The sequence below is a fragment of the Xenopus laevis genome, chromosome 5S, assembly GCF_017654675.1.
Source record: "Xenopus laevis strain J_2021 chromosome 5S, Xenopus_laevis_v10.1, whole genome shotgun sequence".
Taxonomy (NCBI): domain Eukaryota; kingdom Metazoa; phylum Chordata; class Amphibia; order Anura; family Pipidae; genus Xenopus; species Xenopus laevis.
In genome coordinates, this window is record NC_054380.1 from 75,225,032 (window position 1) to 75,239,576 (window position 14,545).

The following is a 14,545-nucleotide window of genomic DNA, read 5'->3' on the forward strand; positions in this document are numbered from 1 at the left end:
CTTGGTAGATTATAGCTCTGTAAGGTATTGCCCAGTTGTTGCATGCTTACCTTCTGTACAATATCTTACTCCAAGACATCTTTTTCTGCATTACGTTATCAGCAGAAAGCATTGTTTTCATTTTTCTGTAGACTTGCATGAAGGCCATTCATTTGCGAGGTTCATCATCATGCTTCTGTACAGACAGTATAATAGTCTAAAGGGTGTATTTACAAGGGCAAAGCACATTATAATTTAAGTCCAAGATGATATTTGTGTGGCCATAATATCACTGCTATTTGGCTGATTGTATCAGGATGTAAATATGTATGTAACGGGGATCCAAGGCACTATTGTTTTTTCCCATTAAATACACGTCTACCGTTGCTATTAAAAAGTTATTGAAGGTCTAGGTCATTACCAAATGTCCCTCCAGTGTATTTTAGTCACTATATCTGGTTAGCAATGGGAAAAATTACAAGTCCCCCCAATCAGCAGTTAGAATATACTTGTCACCTGTAATAGTTATAGTTATTGGTTGCTGTGGGTTACTGCTCCTGGGCAAACTTGATGCCTTTTATTACATATGGGGGTTAGTGTACCAAAACTTTTTAAAGACAGGCTGAAAAATGGCAGTTTTATTTCTGTGCAAAGATTTCTATATTAAGTAAGCTCTATTAATATTCTTGTTTCCATAAATATAATTATAATGCAGATGAAGATTGTATTAAGTTTTACAATCATGCTGTATTCTTCTGTACCCACTTTAGTGGACTCTTTTGCAGCTCCTTCTGCTGTCCCCGCTGCTTCTCCTGCAAAGGTGGAATCTTCAGCTGTGCTTGACTTATTTGGGGGTTGGTATATGACTTGTCTTTACTCTTCTGATCAGATGTATCATATATTTTGTAATCAATATATATTTGCAAGAATGGAATATAGATCAGTGATAGGCAACAAGCAGCCCTTCACATGTTGTTGTGCTGCAGCTTCCAGCACCCCCAGTGTGTCACTTGCCATGAGGGTGTTGGATTAACATCAGGAGGACCATCTATTATGATCCATTTTTTTTATTATTTTTCACAAATAAATGGTTAATGAATCCCTTATATTATTTTATTAAAAGTTAGTAAAGAATTTTACTGCAAAAAATATTCATTGCTCGATCTGTACCTTTTCTCTTCCGTTTAATTACCGTGAAACAGGTATCACAGAATCACAGAATATTTGAACTAAAAACAAACACTTTTCTTGTGAATGCTTGAGGAAGGCTTTAGCCAAGCAAGATGCTAACACCAATGTGCTCTCATCATTCTTCTCTGTTTTTTTTGGAAATTCATTGAATAGGATACTTTCTTCCTGAGATAAATTTCCCTTTCAGAATAATGATCCAGAGACTGTAATAAAGCAAATCAAATTTAAAACACAATTGTTACATTGCCAGAAAATTTGGCAGCAGTTACCAGAAAAGGAGCAAATAGGACAACGGTATAAAGTGGTGAAATCTTAGGGTACCCCTCGTCTTTATCTTTCTAGGCTTTGTGATACTTTAATTTTTTCTTTATTACCCATGAACATAGGGCTAAATAAAATGTACTCTGAACCTCTCTCTACCTTCCTTGCTGCAAACTGGATAATATGGCAGATGCTTTTGGAGAAGTTGCTGAACCACAACCTGCAGCTATGGCACCTACTAGTTCATCAGCTTCTGCAGACCTACTGGCTGGTAAATCGCTGATTTGTGTGTGTCTGTCTGTCTCTCACGATAGATAGATAGATAGATAGATAGATAGATAGATAGATAGATATTGTACAGTAGCACAGTCGTGGTTGCAATGTTTGCTTTCATCTGCATATAATATCTGGTTGTATTCTTGACATATTTATGTGAAGAACAATGCAGAAAGACTTTATTTGCATGTTTTATCTTCTACTCCTATCTGTACGGAATAACTAGTTTTTTGAAAACCAACAGGATTATTTTTTTCTCATTCTTAAACAGTGACCCCCAACCTTTTGAACCCGTGAGCAACATACAGAAGTAAAAGGAGTTGGGGAGCAACACTAGTATGAAAAATGTTCTTGGGGTGCCAAGGGCTGTGATTGGCCATTTAGTAGCCCCTGTGTGGATTGTCAACCTACATTGAGACTCTGTTTGGCAGTACAGCTGGTTTTTATACAACCAAAACTTGTCTACAAGCCAGGAATTTAAAAATAAGCACCTGCTTTGAGGCCACTGAGAGCAACATCCAAGGGGTTGGAGAGCAAGATTTTCTCACGAGCTACTGGTTGGGGATTGCTGTTCTAAAAAATGGCAGACATCATACACACACTCATCAAATTCCCACTATGTTAATGCAGTGTCCCAACACTGAAGCCAGTGATATCATGATATCAGAATGGGTGTCCCCCCAGGCTTGGAACCACAATATATATGAATGGAAATATAATTTGCAGTTACTATATGTTCAATATATGAGAATAATCTTATCATACAGTTGGGTTCAGAATAATAGCCAACTCTACAAACCTGATCATTCTCTGTTTTTGGTAGAAATTACATTTCTACATGGTAAATAATTTACTAGTAGGTGTAATAAAGTAATAGAAAACCAACAGACCCAACAGTCATCACATGCATGCTGCTGATTCTTTGTAATTGAAACATTAGTTGAGTCTTGTTCCAAATAATAGCAGTGTTCAAAATAAAAATAGCTTGTGTCAAATAATAGCAGTGTGGAGTTCAATAAGTAAGGTCATTAGTTCTATGAAAAAACATTTGATTAAAAAATTGATTGGAGAGGGGAAAACATAAAAACGTGCAAAAAATGATCTCAAACGCTTAACAATGACCACCAAAACCTGAAAGACCTGGAAGAAAACAGAAAACGACAATTTGAATGGAGAGAAGAATAGCCAAAATGGCAAAGACTCAGCCAGTGATCAGCTCCAGGAAGATCAAAGAAGGTCTAAAGTTACCTGTGAGTAATGTTACAATTAGAAGATGCCTATGTGAAATCAAGCTATTGGCAAGAAGCCCCTGCAAAGTCCCATTGTTGAAAAAACTTGCTGAAGATGTTACACTTTGCCAAGGAACACATTGACTGGCCTAAAGAGAAATGGCACAACATTTTGTGGACTGATGAAAGCAACATTGTTGTTTTGGGGCCAAGGGCTGCAGACCGTTTTCAGACGACCCCTAAACAATGAATTCAAGCCACAGTACACTGTAAAGCATGGTGATGTTTCTCATACTATGGTCTTGGGCCTATTTATTGCATACCAGGGATCATGGATCAGTTTTAATACATTAAAATGCTTGAAGAGGTCATGTTGCCTTATGCCGAAGAAAAAATGCCTTTGAAATTGGTGTTTCGACAAGACAGCAACCTCAAACACACCAGTTAACGAGCAACATGTTGGTTCCAGACCAAGAACATTGACATTATGCAGTGGCCCCGGACCTTAATCCAATAGAAAACTTGGGGTGACATCAAAAATGCTGTTTCTGAGGCAAAACCAGGAAACACAGAAGAATTGTGGAATGTAACAGGTGCCAGAAGTTGGTTGACTACATGCAACACAGATGTGCAGCAGTTCTCAAAAAAACACTGGTTATACAACTAAATATTAGTTCAGTGATTCAAAGGAAAGCAAAATCTTTCAGTTTATACAGTGAATCTTTGAGGTTGTAAAGAAGAATGCAGACACTACTATTTTTTGTAACAGCCTAATATTGCCTTTACTTTCCGTGAAGGAATAACACAACACATTTATCTTCATGTTTTTATTTGGCATAGACTGTGCAGTGTTCCCAATGCATTTGTGTGTATGGAAATAAAAGCTATTATAATATTTTGAGCTTTATTTACTTTTTAAACACACTGCTATTATTCTAAACAACTGCATGTTTCAATAATCAGAATAAAGGAAATAAGCTCGTTTTGTAGGGCACCCCAAACCATTCTAACCGATAACCCAAGTGGCAGATGTTTCTAACATCTACCACTGGGGGGAATTGTATGGGAGGTTCTGTATCTGGGTTATATTTTGGGATTGGAGTCAATCAATTGTGATCATGCTGACAATGTTCTGCTCATTTTTAAGGATTTGGAGGGTCTTTCATGGCGCCCTCTCCTACGCCGATTACTCCAGCACAGAATAACCTCATTCAGCCAAGCTTTGATGCAGCCTTTGGAGCAAGTCAGCCTGCTGCTCCTGCTAGCTCTTTCGATTCTTCAGGTACAGTTGCATGTCTGTCTGTCGATAGGAAATCCAGTCAGCTGATGAGCATCATGTTTATGTGTAGGGTGTCAGTGGCTGACCTGGATTTGCAAATTATGTCCCCTATTGTGTAATATAATCATGTTAAATATCACTAAGTTCAAGTCCATGATACTCTATTGGTCCAATCTCCCAGGAGCATTTGCTCCAGACTGTTTAGGTTAGTCACATGACACTTCTGCACCTCCACTTAGTGCCATAGATATTTTTATTTGGATTGAGATCAGGGCTTTATTGCACACAATAAATACATAAATGTGCAGTATTAGAGGTCGGTCATAAATTGTTCTTTAAAAAGATTATTTGCAACAATTTTTTTAAACTGGTAGTGGAACAGAAGATATTGAAAATACTGACACCATGCTACTCAAACTTTATTTGTTCCTGAAAACCAGAGTGCATTCCTACCATATTCTAATCCTGTGTCCTGATATTTTTGGTAAATTTATTTTTTAACCAGCCATGTCAATTTTTCCACTTCCTTCATGCCAATGTTTATTAACTTTATATGCTTCCAGAGAAGTGTATAAATGTGAGAGGGTTTCTAAAAGTATCATGACAAGAACAACACTCCTTTTGCCTTAAGCCCTTTAGCATTGCAAAGCTTTTTGGTAATGCAACAGTTTTCTCAAAGTCGGAATAGCTGCAATTACTGCACATTTACGTGACATTTTTTTCCTTACAAAAACGCATTTCTGGGTGACTGCTTTGCACGTGTTGTAGTAGTATTTGTGTATTCACCTATTTTTAGGATAGGGTAGTGGCAACAACACCTCAGATTTAGGATTATGTCCAGTCACCTTTGCAAACTTTAGTAAATCCCTGGTAATATATGTCTTCAGAACTATAAGGGGACATTTACTTATTCCCCAGACACAAGTAGCCGAGTACTAACTGGTCTAAAGTTGCAGCCATTTATTCAGCAGTTGTGTCTGTGGCAAAGCTGTGCTCTGCATGTCATGTCTGAGTTTAATTTGGGTGCAAGGTGCAGAGTTTAGTGCTAGCGGGAGCAATAGGACACCTTTGCACTGAATGAAGCACAAGCTAGTGAACAAAATGGGAGATGCCTAACCAAATCATAGTTTAGTAATGTACTAGATATATATTGCTTGGAGACATGTTTTCCATTAGTTGCATCAGCGTCCTGCCACTGGCTATCATTATGCTGCAGACAAATCAGCTTATGTTTGAAATGCAGCAAGTTTTGAGTCAAGCACCTCAAAAATATACATAATTCTATTAGAAAAATTAAAGAAGGAAATAGATTGGGTTTAAATATCTACATCCACGTTGAGTAAAAAATTAGATGTATGTTTTAATTATTAAAGATACTACTTATTGTGTAGAAGCCTTTTTGTTCTGTAATATGTTTTTAGGGCCACCTACCATTATTTTGCATGATGTACTTGCATGAGCTTTATCCTTCATTCTATCTCACGTAAAAACAAAGTAAATTAGTCAGCGTCATTCCTGCAAAACCTTGCCTGTCTGCAGTGAAATATGTTTACAATGAAGAGCATATGGATTAGTTGCTTACTGTCAAGATTATGTTACCATGCTATCATTTTGTTTGTATTTTCTTTCATTTTGGCACTGTCCATGCTGGGGCTGCACTGCAATGTTACTGTATATATGGTGAGTCTTGCACTGATCTAGATAACTGCACAGGGAGCTGCTCGTTTTCCTTTCTATGTATAAGTTGCTGTCTTACTGCATGCTGCTGTGTTATATTGATCATTAAAGCCCGCTTCAAGTTTTGTGTTAATTAGAAGCAGTTGAATGGAATGTAAATGTCTTTTCTGCATATTAAATGCTACTAGTATGTTTGTTAGGCCTTTCCAGTGACTTATTGCAGGGACAGGCACCATAACATATTAAACAAATAACATATTTTATTTCAAATATCAATCAACCCAGGCCACAGCCCAGCTACACTAAAACACTACTTCAATCCAGTCTAAGCCCTGGTTCTTGGGTCCACAAACTGGAACTGTGCTGCCAAAATATCAACATCTGGGTGGTATGCAGCATGGAAACCTCTCCACTTGGAGTCAAAAAGGCATGATAGGGGTTGTAGTTCTGTTACATCTGGAGTACAGAATGTTGCCTATGTCTGATCTATAGTATATTAATTGTAGAGCTGGAACTCTGGAAAGGGAAACATGTTCTATAGAGGGCAGTGAGCCCTGGAAGGTTAATAATAGGGCACTCAATACATGTGTAAATGAACACAAATTACATATCATTCTGCTTGTGTCTTTTTTAGTGATGGGCGAATAAATTCAGCAGGAGCGAATTCAAGACAAATTTCCACATTTCACAGCCGGCGTCAAAAATATTGGGACGCACAACGGAATAGTCGCTTGTGTCAAAACTGTAGCGCGTCAACATTATTCTGACGCCCGTTGACTTTAATGCGGGCGTCAAAACTAATTCGCCCATCACTGGTCATTTTTACTCTGTTCTTATTGTTTAGCTGTGTCTCGGGTCTGCTTTAAAGTAGAAGTAATAGTAGAGTACTTTAGCTGAACTATTTCTGTTTGTTAGTCATCCTTTTGTGGTTTCAGTTACTGAGTACAAGCAAAGGCATACCTAATAGCTAAGTTCAAATGGGCTTCATTCTTCTATATACAGCATTGCATGAAGTTCAAAAAGAACAATTTTGGTTAGTTTTCGTGGGGTTGCCCTTAGTTATGGCATTCTTTCACTGGAAGTTGCAGTGTTTGTTGCAACAGTGAAAACATACTTTCTGTCTCATTGAAATTTCGTTGATCAGTAAATGAAGACATAGTTTGCTGAGCAAGCATTCATGAAAAATTTAGGAGCTCATTTATAAAGGTGTGCATATGGGAATAGAAGAAATTCTGGTGTCAAGCTAACATCTAATTTTACACCAGATTTTTCTACATGTTTGCAGATATATATTTTAAAAACCTTTGCATATGAACGCCTTTTATACACTGGAGTAGGGGTACCTGTGAGCCATATTCAAATGTAAAAAAATTGGAGAACAACAGAAGCATTGAAAAAGTTCCCGGGGATGCCAAAAAAGGACTATAATTGGCTATTGGTGGTGCCTATGTGGACTGTTGGCCTACAGGAGGCTCTGTTTCGCAGTATACATGGTTCTGATGCAACTAAAACTTTCCTTCAAGCAAGGAATTCAAAAAGAAGCACCTGCTTTAAAGGGGAAGGAAACCCTTTAGGCGCAAAACCCCTGCCCCTCCTCCCCCCTGGCCTACCTCCCCCCGGGCAAATACCCCTAACTTGTTAGTCACCCCTCCATGCAGGTCCTCTCTTGCCGAGTTCACGGGCGCCATCTTTGTCCGATCGCTCTTCTTCCTGTATTTGGCGGCGCATGCTCAGTAGGAGGCATTTGCCGCTTGAAACTACTGCGCATGCGCTGAAAGTCACGAAACTTGTCAAGAGAGGACCTGCACGGAGGGGTGACTAAAAAGTTAGGGGCATTTGCCCGGGGTGGGGGGGAGGTAGGCCGGGAGGGGGGCCTACAGGGAGCGGGCTTTTGCTCCGAAAGGGTTTCCTTCCCCTTTAAGGCCACTGGGAGCAATATAATCAAAAGTGTGATCCCCAACCAGTGGCTTGTGAGCAACATTTTGTTCACCAACCCCTTGGATGTTACTCCCATTAGCCTGAAATGCTTATTTTTGAATTCCAGGCTTGGAGACAAGTTTTGGTTGCATAAAAACCACGTGTACTGCCAAAAAGAGGCTCCTGTAGGCCAACAGTCCACATAGACTTCCAGATCCCTTATTTGGCACCCCCAATGGCTTTTTCCATTCTTCTGATGCCCCCCTCATTTTACATTTGAATGTGGCTCACAGGTAAAAAAGATTGGGGACCCCTGATCCAAAGGGTCAGAGAATATGTTGCTTGTGAGCCACTGGTTATGGATCACTGCACTGGAGTCGAGCAGAATTGGGCTCCCTTTCTTAATTAAATATAATGAACTATTTTATCTTCTGTCCAAGTGCATAAGCAGAGCATAGAATAAGGGTAGATCTTTTTCCTTTCTGATTCTTAAAAGCCACTGAACATGTTTAATGTACAATATATTGGGTAGTTATCTAGAATTATAGTTCTTTCATTAGTCAAAATTATTATTTTTAGGTTTACAGTTCTTTTACTTAGAGTCTAACAAAATAGGAAGATGTTTACGTGTATATTTTTGTGTGGATATTCGCTCACCTTTGCTTCTATGATTACGTACAGCATAAACAAATCCATCCCTTGAGATATATATACAGTTATGGGATTTATTATCTGGAAACCCGTTATTCAGAAAGCTCCGAGCTACAGGAGGCCATCTCCCATAGACTAATTTTTAATCAAATAATTACTTTTAATAATGATTTACTTTTACTCTATGATAATAAAACCGTACATGTATAGGATCCGTTATCTGGAAACCCATAATCCAGAAAGCTCTTTATTATAGAAAAGCCATATCCCATTTTATCAAAATAATCCAAATTTTTAAAAATTATTCCCTTTTTCTCTGTTATAATAAAACAGTACCAACTAAGATGTAATTAATCCTTATTGGAAGTTAAACCAGTCTATTGAGTTTATTTAATGTTTAAATTACTTTGTAGTAGACTTATCCGGAAAACTCCAGGTCCCCGAGCATTCTGGGTAATGGGTCCCATACCTTTACTTTGTACTTGAGCCTAATTAACAATCCTATTGAGTTAATGAAATGTTTTTATATATATATATATATATATATATATATATATATATATATATATATATATATATATATATATTTCTTGTGATTATTTAGATCTTAGCTGAAATGAAGTCAGGATTGTCTATAAGGTAGTGACACTTTGTATATCCTGTAAACTTGTGTTGTTAATATCCATTTCTCTAATTATTTTTTCTCTCATTTACTTTAAAGTGTTTGATGGTTTAGGAGACCTTCTCATACCAACCATGACCCCCACATCCCAGCCACTATCATCTTCAATCACATCAGCAGGGAATGCTGCAGCAGGCAAAGGTATTGGAGGTGACCTGGATTCTTCTCTTGCAAGTTTAGTAGGGAGTAAGTAACCTGGCTTCATTCTGAGTCTTTCAACATACGTTGTCTGCCTTTTGCTTGTATCATATGAGGTGTTCTCCATCTCTAATAAAAGCTCAGCATATTTTTATTAAAACATAAGAAATTAATGAGTGAGGCAAGTAAGTGGAAAAAGGGATATTTGTCCCCTCTAGAGTACATCAATGGTCAACTATTGTTAAATATATAACAAGATCCAGTATTTTTTTCTGGATGTTTTATCTGGGGCTGGGGCAATCCCTGTTTAGGTGTTTATTATATTCCTGGCTGGCCTATTGGACCTTTATGATTGGAAGCTATTGTCCTGTAAGAGACTTTTCTCTGCTAGGGAATGGACCCTTTCCACAGATTTTTAGGTAGAGGGGTAAAATAACAAATGTAAGGGCAATAAATTGCAGCAGCTTGCACAATAATATTTAGAGATCATTTTTGTGTCTCTTGTTGCCCATATATATATGATATAAGTACATATGGTAAGAAAAGACAAACTTTGTAGAAATATTTGGTCCATATTTGCTGTTTATTTTCCACCGCAGTTTACTAAATTCCTTCTAAAAGCACTAATGGCAGTTGCCAGCATTAACTGTTACATATATGATATTACATGATATTTGTAATCTACAGCCTATTGCTTTTCAACAGTAGCAACAGGCAATGATTTTTGAGGGCAGTCGAGAGCTGTAAATCAACCTGCCCCTCAGACTCTTGCCACAAGATGATCATGTACGCTAACACGTGCCAGAACAGAGTGAACATGCATTTATACTCCGTTCACTTGCACACTCATTTTCATGGTAACATTACACATTCATGCTCTGAAATACACATTCATGTGTGCCCCACATAAGCAACCACTAATATGTATTCACTCATTCTTACTGACACCTTTATATACACACTTTTTACTCGTACAGTTGCACTGCTGCTTAAAGGCAATGTTGGGCCCAGGCAAAGATCTCATTGGTTGAGCTCAACAGCCCCCTACCATTAGAAATTTGTGGCAGCACTGCTCTAATCTTATTTAATACACTGACATTTGTTTATAATAACGTTGTGTGCTAGAAAATCTATAGCTTGACTAGAGAGAACATCCTAAGTTCTTTGAACTACCTTTTTTTAATTTTGTTATGATTAATGGACCCACAATGGCCATGCAAGTATATGTTTGTGGTGAAGAGAAGAGCAAATGTCCGTTTTGCCCCTTTATTAAAAATGACCTTGTTCACTCACGCTTGCATTCAGTATTTAAGTCGATTCTCTCCATTCTTATATGTATGTAATCCCAATACACTGTGTGCCCATAAAGCTACAGTGATATTTCTCTATAGTATACGTCATAGATTGTTTTGGAAGCCGATGAGGCATTGTCAGTGTCTTGGCTGGAATTCCTCTCTGCTGTTGTAGCACATCAGTGTGTAACTGTGATTTACTTCTTTTCCAGATCTTGGGATTTCTGCGTCTACAGTTAAAAAGTAAGTGGCTTCTACACCATTACGTTTTTTTTTCTTTTGCAATTAATTGTGGTGAACACAAAGCATTTTGTGTGAAAACATGATTTTAAAAGGGATACTGTTATGATTTTTATGGTGTAGTTTTTATTTCTAAATTAACTTTTTTACACTGCAAATAATTAACTCTACCATATAAAATTGTATTCCTGAACCAACAAGTATACACTTTTTTTTTACTTATAATATTGGTGTGTAGGCAGCCATCTCAGGTCATTTTGCCTGATCCTGTGCTTTTAGAAAAAGACAGCACTTCACAGTGGAACTGCTTTCAGGCAGGCTATTGTTTCTCATACTCGTTGTAATTGGAGGAGTCACAGTGGGACTTGGATTCTCGTTATCTTGTGTCAGGGAGCTATTATCTGTCATCCCATTGCTCTATAGTTAGGCTGCTGGGGGAGGGGGTGACATCACTCCAACTTGCAGTACAGCAGTAAAGAGTGACTGAAGTTTATCAGAGCACAAGTCACATGACTGGGGGCACCTGGGAAATTACAATATGTCTAGCCCCATGTCAAATTATAAAATCAAATATTAAAAATATGAAATCTCTTTTAAAAATGGATTTCAGTGCAGAATTGAGCTAGAGCAGCACTATTAACTGTTGTGTTTCGAAAAAAAACATGTTTTCCTGTGACAGAATCCCTTCAAATATTCTGACTTGCACACACAGTTTTTAAACATGTGCAACCTGGTTTAAAAAGCCAAGGGAAAATTAAGATGTTCACCTTTCAAACTCTTTCATGAAATAAACTAGTTTTCATGAATAAAAATGTGCAATTTCCAAGGTATATACATCTACAGTCATATGAAAAAGTTTGGGAACCCCTCTTAATTCTTTGGAGTTTTGTTTATCATTGGCTGAGCTTTCAAAGTAGCAACTTTGTTTTAATATACAACATGCCTTATGGAAACAGTAGTATTTCAGCAGTGACATAAAGTTTATTGGATTAACAGAAAATATGCAATATGCACCATAACAAAAATACAGGTGCATAAATTTGGGCACCCAGACAGAGATATTACATCAAAACTTAGTTGAGCCTCCTTTTGCAAATGTAACCGCCTCTAGATGCCTCCTATAGCCTTTCATGAGTGTCTGGATGGCGGTATTTTTGACCATTCGTCCATACAAAATCTCTCCAGTTGTTGCATTTGATGGCTGCCGAGCATGGACAGCCTGCTTCAAATCATCCCATAGATTTTCGCTGCTATTCAAGTCGGGGGACTGTAACGGCCATTCCAGAATATTGTACTTCTCCCTCTGTATAAATGCCTTTGTAGATTTCCAAGTGTGTTTAGCGTCATTGTCTTGTTGAAATATCCAACCCCTGTGTAACTTCAACTTTGTGACTGATGCTTGAACATTATCCTGAAGAATTTGTTCATATTGGGTTGAATTCATCCGACTCTTGACTTTAACAAGGGCCCCAGTCCCTGAACTAGCCACACAGCCCCACAGCATGATGGAACCTCCACCAAATTTGACAGTAGGTAGCAGGTGTTTTTCTTGGAATGTGGTGTTCTTCTTCCGCCATGCAAAGCGCTTTTTGTTATGACCAAATAACTCAATTTTTGTCTCATCAGTCAACAGCACTTTGTTCCAAAATTACTGTGGTCTGTCTAAACGAGCTTTTGTATAAGCGACTCTGTTTGTGGCATGAGTGTAGAAAGGGCTTCTTTCTCATCACCCTGCCATACAGATGTTCGTTGTCCAAAGAATTGTAGAATGTTGTACAGATACAATATCTGCAACAAGATGTTTTTGCAGGTCTTTGGAGGTGATCTTTGGGTTGTCTGTAACCATTCTCACATATGCTCTCTGCATATGCTGCTCCTGTATTTTTCTTGGCCTGCCAGACCTGGGTTTTACAGCAACTGTGCCTGTGGCCTTCCATTTCTGGATTTTCACATTTGATTTAATTTCATACGACTGAATACTGCTTCACTAAAATCTTTGTTCAGAAAACACCCCAGTACTCGGATGTTCCTGGGAAATGAAAGACATACCACTGTTATCTTTTTTGTTGAAAGTGAAGTAAATTATTATGCAGGCTGAGAGGGGTTCCCAAACCTTTTCATATGATTGTATATCTGGAAAGGTCATTGGCAATCCACAGCACAATCCACCCTGATTGTGAAGGATCCTTACTGCACACGACTCCTTCAGTTGCATATTATTGATCCATTTGGTGGGTGCAATTCAGCCAATCGGATCGATGGCTAGTTCATTTGATTGCTTTTAGTCTCTCTTAAAAGGAGGGAGGAGGTGATCTAAAGACTAGTTTAGTACTACCTCTCTAGGTAAATATATGAAAAAGAATGAATTTATGTTAATGAAAATAAATTACAAATATTATTTGAAGTGGGAAATATATTAACTTTCTGAAAGTATGTAACTATGAATCTTTTGCTGATTGTTTTTTATTCTGTGACTTGCCTAGGGGTGACCTTCAGTGGAATGCTGGAGAGAAGAAGCTGACTGGAGGTGCCAATTGGCAACCAAAGGTTGCACCAGCCACATGGTCAACTGGTGGCCCATCGAGTTCCCCTATGGTAAGCCAATCTTTGTCATTTACCCTATGCTGAATGTTTTCAACTGGCAAAAGTAATTTGCTTGTTGAATGGCTAAAGGGTTTAGTTGTGAGTTATGTAACATTAAGTCATTTACTTTGTGGATTCTGTGGTTACATTTTGGCCTGGCCGGTTAATAGAAATGTATTGGATGTTTGCATTAATAATTCTGCCAAAATTACACTAATAAAATACTTGGTTAAATGTAGCCGCGTTACAATATACATACCCCTTTTGCTTTCAACATTATGTGAGAATATATCATACACATTATTAGAAACAAAAGACCGGTCTGTCAGTTTACCTGCTGTATTGGATGCCTACTGAGAATGTCTTAAATGGACCATAAATAAAACTACATGAAAATAATGCAGCTTGAGATAATATTCTCCTGTATAGCTATTAGCATGTCTCAATTAGGAAGAGGCAGGCTCCAATTTCATCTTTAGTTGTAGTAAAGCATATGTGCCCACTACCAATAGTGGCTGCCTGTGGGTAAATAAAGTACGCCCTATTGTAAAATATAAGGATATTACAAGTCACCAAGGAGTTCCATGACCATACAGTTCATGGAACTCCAAGGTTACTTATAATACCCTTATATTTTCCAACAAGGGGTACTTTATTTATTATAATACACAAGTTTTAGTGAGTCATGTGACAAAAATGACATCACTACTCACCGTTTATAACTGATGACATCACTACTCACCGTTTATAAGGATATAATTTGCAAGATATTCATGGCTTGTGTGTATTATACACAGATTTACAACACAGCTCCAGATTAAGCAGCTGTGATCTGAAGCCATTCTCTGTATGGCTTTCTCTTCAAGTGAAGGGCAAATGATACAATATTGATAGACTGCAATTGTCCTACAGTTTGATAGTATTTAATTAAGATATAAGACACAAATGTTTGGAAAATTACAATTAAAAAGAATATATATGTGACTCCTCTGCTACTTCATAATAACATTAAGGCAGCCCTTATAATTTAGATGTTCCTAGTGTGCATGTAGTTATCATTGTAGGTGGATCACAGGTTGATGGTAAATGACAAAGTCAAAGTCTTCTGAATGAAGATGATATAACATTATTTTTTTGTTTTTGTTTCTAG

The 14,545-nt window shown here is 37.7% G+C and overlaps 1 protein-coding gene across 20 annotated transcripts in view; it reads left to right on the forward strand.

The window, feature by feature from the left end:
* The window catches only part of snap91.S (synaptosome associated protein 91kDa S homeolog), a 66,096-nt gene that overhangs the window by 48,412 nt on the left and 3,139 nt on the right, over positions 1–14,545 (forward strand). For 18 of the 20 annotated variants that reach the window (XM_018264293.2, XM_018264303.2, XM_041563946.1 and 15 more), the window contains 6 exon segments: positions 750–833; positions 1,622–1,702; positions 4,084–4,218; positions 9,182–9,328; positions 10,785–10,815; positions 13,296–13,407. In XM_018264293.2, coding sequence (XP_018119782.1) covers positions 750–833; positions 1,622–1,702; positions 4,084–4,218; positions 9,182–9,328; positions 10,785–10,815; positions 13,296–13,407 — 590 coding nt within the window. 20 annotated transcript variants of the gene reach the window in all.